The following is a 9,269-nucleotide window of genomic DNA, read 5'->3' on the forward strand; positions in this document are numbered from 1 at the left end:
ACGGAGCGCTTTCTCTACAGGCGAAGCGCGGTAATGCACCTCAGTTTACTGTTCGCTTTACCAGCATGAACCGCTAGATGTCGCCAATAGAGATGCGTTTCTTTGATAGCGCACTTCACAACAAAACTCAGCCTGACGGAAACGAACTCAACGATGAGCGAACGGATTTATCGGATTTGTTGATGTATACGTTATTTGGAATCTGAACGATATTTTCGTACTGTTTACAGCGACTGTTTAAAATGCGCGTCTTGGTTTCTTGTCATTTTTGCGTGCCAGTTGTGATCTAGTTAATCGATTTTAAACTTAACTTAGCAACGTTAGCTACGCAGCTAAACACTTTAACGTTATAAAGCATTTTTAAAGCGCATGACACATTAAACAGTTGCAAGCTGATTGATTTTTCGGAGTATATTCAGTTTTCCGGATGAACAGGAGGTTACGGTGATAAACTAGGTGAGTCTGTCATCATCGCGCTTGGTTAACGTTGAACTGCCACTTCTGTTTATGCGCTTAATCGGTTAAGAGATGAGAGAGCTAACGTTAATGTTGTTATTTTGTAAAGCGGATGAGTCATTATATAATCAGTCGAAATATTACAGATGTTTTAATGTTGCGTTTTGGCTGTGACTTTGTTACGTTAAATACTTTCGTTTTTATTTTGCAGATGCAGATGACAAGGGAGATACGGGGAAGTTTTCTGAGAACTTATTACATTTTCGACGTGTTTTGTTGTTGAGCAGAACAGTCGTTTTATCAGTGACACAAATTACATTTCACACGCTCAGGTCCAAATATGTCAATCTTTTTTTGAGTTCATTGTTAATAGACATGTTATTTTAGTTTTTTTATGATGATTATTTTAAGCCACAACGTAAACAATGCAGTTTAATAACGTTCATCTTTTTTACAAATCGTAATGCAAGATCCAATTCCACCTTCCCCTATAAAAAAAGCAGTGGCCCCATCAGTTGAACTGGGTGTCACCGTTTTTTACACCCTTCTTTATGGGGGTCTGTTTGTAGTTGTATACATCCAGCTTTGGTTACTTTTACTCTATAGACACAAGCGATGGAGCTACCAGAGCGTTTTTCTTTTCCTCTGCCTGTTCTGGGCAGGCCTCCGCGCAACCCTCTTCTCATTTTATTTTCGTGATGCCCTTGCGGCCAACCACCTGCCCACTCCGGCCTACTGGCTTCTCTATTGTTTCCCTGTGTGTTTGCAGTTTTTCACTTTAAGCCTATTCAACCTCTACTTCACTCAGGTAAGACGAGTAAAGTTCACTCTACAATACAGTATAATACGTTGTTTGCAAAAGTCAAACATTAACAATGTTTTATTTTGACAGGAATTGCTTAAAGTTAGAAGCTTATTCAACATGGAGCCCAGTAAAGGACTGTGAGTGCATTCATGTACTTGTATATTAATAATGAATAGTTTAAAAGTGAATATCTGCACTAACAAATGAATGTGTGTTCAACTTAAACTTTCAGATTGGTGGCTCGCTGTTTGTACATATCCATGAGTGCCATCTTCCTGTGTGTCAACGTGATTTGTGCGAGCCTCGAGGAGCGTGGAGGTTCAGGGGATAAAGCGTGGAATCTGGTGCTGGTTCGGGTGCTGGTGAACGACCTTCTGTTTATTTTGGAAGCTGTTTGCCTGGCTGCATCTCTGCTCCTGTTGACACGATTCTCCTTCTCCACTATGCCTTATCTAAGCCTAAAGGTAATGCATACTTTGAAAATGATTCATCTAAAGTTATTGAATCGAATACTATTTAGTCTATTCATTTTGTTGTATTCTTATAGGGGCTTTGCCGGACCGCAGTTCTGGGGGCAGGCGTGATCTTACTCTTCTCTAGCAGGGCATGCTACAACCTGGCAGCGGTGTTTTTGTCACAGAATCATAAAGTAGAGGCTTTTGATTATGACTGGTACAACATCTCTGATCAGGTATGCTGTAATCACACTTCACCGAGCACAGATGAATGTGTTTCTGGACAGTTTGTGATGTTCATTGTTTTTTGTTTTTAAGGCTGATCTTCGCAGTGAACTTGGAGATAGAGGCTACATTATCTTCGGAGCTGTGCTTTTCATTTGGGAGCTGCTACCCACCACATTACTTATTATTATCTTCAGAGTTCGCCAGCCTTCTCGAGAAAAGGTTTGTTACTGTATTTAATTTATTTACAATAATGAGATGCAATAGTCTTAATAACATAAAATGTATTCAAAGGAATTTCAGAAAACATGCTTATTTTTGAAGACGTGCATTGATGCTCTAACGGGTTCAGGTACAGACGACACGCTGTTAACACGCTTGATTTGTTTATATTTCAGAACTGCACACCAGCTATTTGCAACAAGCGTAACTCTCGATCTTATTTCTTTGATGATCCTCGCGGAATGGATGGTGACAGCGATTCTCTCTGGAGTCACAGCATAAATCCAAATAACAGGTAGTTTGGTTACCTAAAATCAATATTCTTGAAGTCTTATTGAATCAGTTATGTGAAACAAACTCTCCTAACAGCTGGTTTGGATCTAGTGAGACGACCCCACTCCTCTTCAACAGGACGGAGCAGGGCAACCAGCATCACTCTCTTTACTCAACTCCACAGACCTGACCCACAGCTCAAAGCTGCAGAGATGTGACTCTGATCCTCTCCGGCATTACCTCCTCCTGTTGAGTAGCTCAATAGGTATTCTTGCACTAATATTAGAAGCACCTGAACTTCTGAAATTGCACATTGACTTTGTAAAGCTGACCACAAAGAGACTGAATGCTCATCAAAAGATAACAATCTTTTAACAATTTTTTTAATGATTGATTGGTGAATTGTCACCACATTTATGTTTTATTATATTGTATCTTTATAATGTAGTAATTGCATTTTCAGATAGGAATTGTGTTTGGGGATAATGACATTCCACTTTAAATGGTGTTTAAAGGGATCAGTAATTTTTGGTATTAATTTTGTGCTGATACTTTGAATATATTTTAATAATAAATTAAACAACCATGTAATTGTATATATTTATGGGATTCTCACTGGACTATTGTGCCATCATAAACACAAAAGTAGTCAGAAAGCAACTTCTCCATTACATTTATGTCAAATTAATAAAGCTGATGTACTGTTCATCAATATTTTTGAGAGAGTAAATAGATGTCAATCTATTCTGAATTATTCTCGTACAGTTTATTTTGCAGTATGTACAGATCCTCCCAATAAAACACTTTATACATTATGTACAGAAATTTAATTTACTCAGATGTTTGGTTTATGAGCTCTCGAGCATAACCCAATCTGATCTATGAAAAATCAATCACACAGAACTAGAAATAATAAAAATACCAAAAAAAGGGGAAAACATCAAATTTTAAGGGCACACGAGAAATCCACAGACCTTGTTCTTTGAACACGCATCCTTTAAATTAGCCGCTGAGAACCAGAAATCAAATTCAGAACGTAAAGTCTGACCAGATACTTGAATCAAACGTGACAGCTGACCTTCAGGATGCAAGCTTTTTCATCCTTAATTCTTGTCGCTAAATTACCCAGAATCCAGTTCTCTACCTGAGTATCTTCTGTACACATGAAGGTGTCTTGATGTGCCACACTTAAGTAACATGTAAGAACACATAAGCTTTTCTTGAATTATTTGACATCTCAGCATGCCAAGTGCCCAGGGGAGTCAGTGAGAAGCATTCCTAGGGTCAGAAGTCAATTGCATGGTTTTATGGATGACATCATCAGTGGTCAGGGGTCTGAGCAGTCTCCAGCTTGCGGAGACGACGCCTTCTCAACTCGGCGGCACTTGGCTCACCGTCATCTTCATCACACTTTCCCTCCTTTTCTTTGTCCGCTTCTGTGGTGGAATCTGGTTGGGAAAAACCAGTAGCTCCATTTACAGATCCAGCTATGAATGAGAAGAAAAAAAATCACATTTAACAGAAAATATTTCCTAAATCAAGTTAAATTGGCCACACAACTCAATTCAATGCTATCAAAACAATTGAGCAAGTGCCAAAAAAGAATTTCATTTCACAATATGTCCACAACAGTGTTTTACATAACATTATAAAAACATTGACAGTAAAATTTCAATATGATTTGATTATGTAAATTAAATGATTCTAGGAAATGACACTTCAATTCAAATTCAGACAATAAAATGCATTTTCAATTCAGTTCCGAACTGAACAGCCCTCATTTTATACAACGGCACTCATAATCATAGTTTTGCTACTTACTGCTTTGAGTCTCATTTTCCTGACTGGGGATTTCCGAGTTGTCGGTGGAGGGAGAGGACTCCTCATTCGCTGCTGCATTTGTCTCACCTGTGTTAATTTCTGATCTAGGAGGACTCAACAGAAAGTTGGAAATAAAAGTAAATATGGGGATTTCGGTGGTGGAAACTCCATGTGCCACTTGCTATAAAACCTCAAGCGATGTTTGCATACCTTAATGTAGCCACCGTGCTGAGGTAGTGGTGAATGTTGAGCATAGCAGCATCCAGCAATGTGTGGATGTTGTGAAGGCACTGCAGTCTGGCTTCTAAACCTTGCCTGCCCTCCTGCTCCAGTTCTCTGAGCTCAGCTTCTGACATGGTGGACAGAGATGATGGTGGAGGTGGCATGGATGACACTAATAAACGTGGAGAGAAAGCGTCAACGACAAGTCTGACATTCGAAACCGGCATTGCTCTTGTAGCTTCAACCACACATACAAGTGTTAATTTCAGACCATTTGGATATGACACATACTGAAGGGTGGAGGAGGAGGCATCGGCAGCCATGGGGCTGATGGGAAAGGTGGTGGCATTGAAAATGGGAATCCAGGCATGGCTCCCGGAGCGGGTGAGGCGCTGTCTGCAGGAGGCTGGGTAGAGCTGCTGGCTCCTGATTTTACATGACAGATGGAGAGAATTTAAAAAACTTCCAAAGACAAATGAGTGTTGCACTTCCCTAATAAATAAGTAGAAATTAAGTTTCGTACCTGCTCCTTGCGTCTGCGCTTCATTTGCGCTGGGCTGTGGAGGGTCAGTGGCTGCCTGAGCACCAGGGGGAGCAGGTGGAGGTGCACCAGGGAAAGGACCCCAAAATGGGAACATTCCCGGAGGAAACTGAGGCATCATACCTGGGGCAACTGTTTTATTTTATAAAAGAAACTGTTCAGCTGATAGTTCCATGCTCATAACAATGCAACATTTGGCAACCGAAGGGTTTTTTAATGGTTGCCAATTGGCATCCCAGCATTTAGTATTTTTTGGATCTGGTTCTCAAAAGCCTACCATTGACAGGTGGAGGGACAGGGGCAGGAGCAGCAGGGGCGGGTGCCTGCGCAGGAGCTGGAGGAGGAGTCTGGTTTGGCTGGGATGCTCGAAGAACATCCATACGGCAGGTTGGACACGTCTGCTGTCTCTGGAACCACGAGCGAAGGCAACTACAATGCGAGGGACCAAAGTTTTTAAGATCAACACCAAAAACAGAGAAATGTACAGCTGCAGAAATAATTAAGAGACCATTCCAAATTTGCATAAAATTATCATTTCTAGATGTATTGTGGCCATTCCAGTCCAGTGTCTGTTGGTAACCTCAGGAGTGACATAAAGTCATCCAACAACAATGTGAAAGACTGACAGCATGACAAAACTGTGATCAAATTGAGGTTATCACATAAAAAAATATATATTTTCTGTTATTTTGACCGGTTTCTCCAGTTTTCATTTTCTGCAAATAAATGCAAATAGAAACAAGATTTTTATTTGGATTTTGGGAGAAATATTGTTAGTAGTTCACAGAATGAAGCAAAAATGATCATTTTACCAAAACATACATACACATTTTACAATCAGGAATGGTCTCTTAATTTTTTCCGCGGCTGTATATCTTAAATGTACTTGTCAAAAGTGGACATGAACCTTGAGTGAAAGATGTGGTTGCAGGGAAGTTTCTTAGCTCCAGTCACCATCTCTTCACGGCAGATGATGCACACATTGTCGGCGGCCTGCAAGTCTTCAGGGGTGGCATCGGGATAGCTAAATTGAAATTCAAAATAAATTACTAATAAATATTCCGACTTATTTTTGGAGTTTTGTTTTCTAGTATTTCAGAGATACTCACAGAGTGTTCATATTACGGATGGCTCGTCGAGACATGATGGCGTCTGTTACAGCCTTCTTGAATTGCCTAATAAAAAGCAAAAACATTTGCATGAGTAAACAAAAACGACCGAATGCTAGTGTTGACAAGCGGTGGTGTGCACACAGTGGAAACAGATGATCACTCACCTCATCGCGAGATACATGGGCCGAATGGCAAACAGAGGAAATGTGTGCACTTTTATCATTATGGTCATGAATGCCATATACAAAATCACCTTGATAAAACCTGCATAACAGATATAAATCCATTATGCACCTAGTCTGTAGGTGAGGCTATTTTCTATTGTCTGTAGGTGTGGTTTTTCTAGGATGTACCGGTAAAGAGCTCTGTGTACAGCATGTAGACAGCCTTATTGTCCCATGGGTTTTCACTTTGGAGGTCAACTGTATGTAAAGTGTATTTGATGAAGGTGGTGAGAACCATAGTCATCAGTATCGCATACTGAAAGAGATAAAGAAGGCATGTACCACACATTATAGCCTATTGTAAATCTACTTCTCTAAAATATTTATTGTTCTGTAAACTGCTGAAATAACCATGTGATAATGTTTTGCACATTTGCATAACAGGATTTTTACATTTTCTGAAAAAAATACGTGGTGCCCAAATCTCATCACTAACAACGCTCACCTCAAATCCGAACACCAGCTGCACTGATGCTCCTCTGGTGATGATGCTATGGCACGCGTGATTGACAAACATAAAGTCTAAAACTCCCAGCAACACCACCAAAGCTGCACAAGAGAAAAAACACCAATGAATTTGAACACAAACTCCAAACGAGGTACTAGTCTAATACGCAGCGTATGGATCAAGACACGACAGTTAAACAATTTTGCATGTCACAAAGCATTTTCGAAAGTAGTTTTATTTTTAAAAAGAGGAACTAAAAGATACACTCAGAACCAACCACAGCGTAACTTAATACCTTACATTATATATTTACTCACAGAGAACTCGGAAGTGGAAGACCCAGGAAATATTTGGACTCCTTTCCATCTAAAAATTAAAACGAAAGTTAACCACCACTCAATTTATTTCAATATGTTAACGTCCCCTTTAAATGTTCACTCACAAAGTCCACCCTGTCTTCAGCCAGCCAGTGGAAGCACTTGAGGAACAGCAGCAAAGTGAACAGGGCCACGAAGCGAGGAGAGAAATCATCCCTGAACACCGTGAAGGCTAAACATGTCTCCGTTACAGCGTACCAGGAGCGCTCGATCAGGTGCTAAAGAATATTAACAGAACAGTGAACATGGGAAAATAAAGCCTTTATGGTGATAATTCAAACACGCTACCTCTCTACAAACCTACCTCCATTTCAGCAGCTCTCAGCTGGCCGAAAAAGACCTTCCGCATTAATTTTCCCAGTAGGAATACCAACACGAAAGCCTGAATGTATAAAACCTGCCAGGGAAAAGCAGCCAAGTCAGATTACGATGTGTCCAACTGCTTTTTCTACTTTTTTTATTAACATTTTTTTATTCTAGATTTGTTAGTAAAATAACTTACTGCCATACTAGGGCTGCTTTTGGTAAGGTATACCACAGTCGGGTAGAACTGGTTCTTGAGGAAGTAGGCATGGGCAATTACTGCGCCAGTCAAAGCCAAACTGGTGGTCGTCACGAGTGCTGCTCGCACCATCTTGTACTACAGAGGACACAAAAAACAATGAACAAATCATACTTATGGAAGAGTTCAGAGTGAACCAATGACATAGTAAGTTGTAACTATACAAACTTTATGACACTCAAACATAATGTTGACAGATCATTATTGCCAGCATACCTACATCCTTATGATGCTAATAAATGTTATTTACATTGGCATTTAGTACACTGTACTTCTTCTGGTAGACATATTGGAGTACGGATATGCTAAAAAAAAAACTATTGTCTACTTTAAATATACTGAAAGAGAAAGTGAATAGTAAAGCTTTCAGTATGCAAGTTATTTTATTTCTTTAAGGTTTGCCTGCAGGTTCTGCTCGATACGCATTTGCTAAGCACTGTAGCATTACACAAAAGCAAAGCATGATCCTATAACGTTTTTAATTCATTTACAATATTTACATTACACATGAACCAAAGCATGTTTTAATAACCCGACCATGTGTTGACAAGTATTAAGTTGGTAGTGGACTGGCCGATTAGCTATAGCAGTCCTTATTTGACGTTAGTAAGTTACATGCTATGTCTTACCTACCGCCGCAAAACTCCGCTGTATATGTTACGTTTGGCTTTCAATAACTGCGTATTGTGTCTAGTCTTCCATCTGTTAGTATCTTTGTGCTTCAAATCTCTCGTAGTCGACTACCACTTGTCGGCTACGTGTTTATTTCTCGCTTGCTCTCCAGTAGGACACCTCACTTCCGGTGAGTATTCATTCCTACCAGTAGAGTGAAGACAGCACAGCAGCTGCGAGACTGCTGAACCCATCGCTATGGTTACGCCTAGAGTTTCCGTTTCAAAATAAAAGCCAATATTGTGCGATGCAACTACTGTATCGTTTAGGGTTGTTAAATTTTCATGACGGTAATTACCACATTTATGCATTTTGGCATACGCCTTCATCCAAAGATGCAGTGCAGTCAAGTTAGGCAAACATAGTAACTAAAGTTGAAAAAGCACAAAATAAAAAATGCCCGTATTTATCATAAATTTACAGATAACAATCACTGAAGTGATTTATTTTGGTGGAAAATAAGGTAACCATGGTATTAACGTGTTAGGGTGTGTCCGTGACCTTTAACATTCAGTAACATGATACATATTGTACATTGCGTCTTGGGATTAAATGTGTTCTAAACTGAACAAAGTCTTTCGTGAATATTGGCCAACAGTTTATTTAATATTTACACATAGAAAGAAATTTTGAGAGTGATTATAAGTTTCCGACAGAAACTTGTTTTGCATCGAACACGCGCGATTTGAAAAGCACTATAATAAAAAGATTTTTAATGCTTAACACTAAAACATGTCTGAAAAAACTAAGATGTTGTCAAAACTAACTTTTTATGAATTTAAAATGCGTACTACCAAAATTATATCATCAATGCCCAGTAGGGTGTACCAAATAACAGACAACTTGGTCTGTGG

At 39.5% G+C, this 9,269-nt stretch overlaps 2 protein-coding genes across 5 annotated transcripts; one reads left to right on the plus strand and one right to left on the minus strand.

Annotated features, from left to right (window-relative positions):
- Positions 1 to 115: 115 nt before the first annotated feature.
- gpr137 (G protein-coupled receptor 137) lies at positions 116 to 2,661 on the plus strand. 2 transcript variants are annotated; one of them, XM_057350049.1, is made up of 8 exons: positions 116 to 456; positions 668 to 1,264; positions 1,349 to 1,398; positions 1,494 to 1,725; positions 1,809 to 1,952; positions 2,035 to 2,163; positions 2,340 to 2,458; positions 2,533 to 2,661. In XM_057350049.1, the coding sequence occupies exons 2-8, from the start codon at positions 920 to 922 to the stop codon at positions 2,624 to 2,626; spliced, it is 1,113 nt and encodes a 370-aa protein (XP_057206032.1). In that variant the 5' UTR covers positions 116 to 456; positions 668 to 919; the 3' UTR covers positions 2,627 to 2,661. The 2 variants fall into 2 exon arrangements, with proteins under 2 accessions (XP_057206032.1, XP_057206033.1); XM_057350050.1 differs by having other exon boundaries at positions 2,548 to 2,661.
- Positions 2,662 to 2,826: 165 nt separating this feature from the next.
- Positions 2,827 to 8,554, minus strand: syvn1 (synovial apoptosis inhibitor 1, synoviolin). 3 transcript variants are annotated; one of them, XM_057350047.1, is made up of 16 exons: positions 8,373 to 8,554; positions 7,684 to 7,821; positions 7,486 to 7,578; positions 7,247 to 7,399; positions 7,122 to 7,170; positions 6,802 to 6,905; positions 6,486 to 6,612; positions 6,297 to 6,396; positions 6,130 to 6,195; positions 5,928 to 6,044; positions 5,298 to 5,449; positions 5,003 to 5,152; positions 4,771 to 4,905; positions 4,468 to 4,651; positions 4,258 to 4,361; positions 2,827 to 3,923 (listed from the first exon to the last, which is right to left on the minus strand). In XM_057350047.1, the coding sequence occupies exons 2-16, from the start codon at positions 7,813 to 7,815 to the stop codon at positions 3,757 to 3,759; spliced, it is 1,833 nt and encodes a 610-aa protein (XP_057206030.1). In that variant the 5' UTR covers positions 7,816 to 7,821; positions 8,373 to 8,554; the 3' UTR covers positions 2,827 to 3,756. The 3 variants fall into 3 exon arrangements, with proteins under 3 accessions (XP_057206030.1, XP_057206028.1, XP_057206029.1); XM_057350045.1 differs by having other exon boundaries at positions 4,258 to 4,370; positions 8,373 to 8,552; XM_057350046.1 differs by having other exon boundaries at positions 2,870 to 3,923; positions 4,258 to 4,370; positions 8,377 to 8,552.
- Between the last annotated feature and the right edge of the window lie 715 nt (positions 8,555 to 9,269).

Source organism: Triplophysa rosa, linkage group LG13 (genome assembly GCF_024868665.1).
Source record: "Triplophysa rosa linkage group LG13, Trosa_1v2, whole genome shotgun sequence".
Taxonomy (NCBI): domain Eukaryota; kingdom Metazoa; phylum Chordata; class Actinopteri; order Cypriniformes; family Nemacheilidae; genus Triplophysa; species Triplophysa rosa.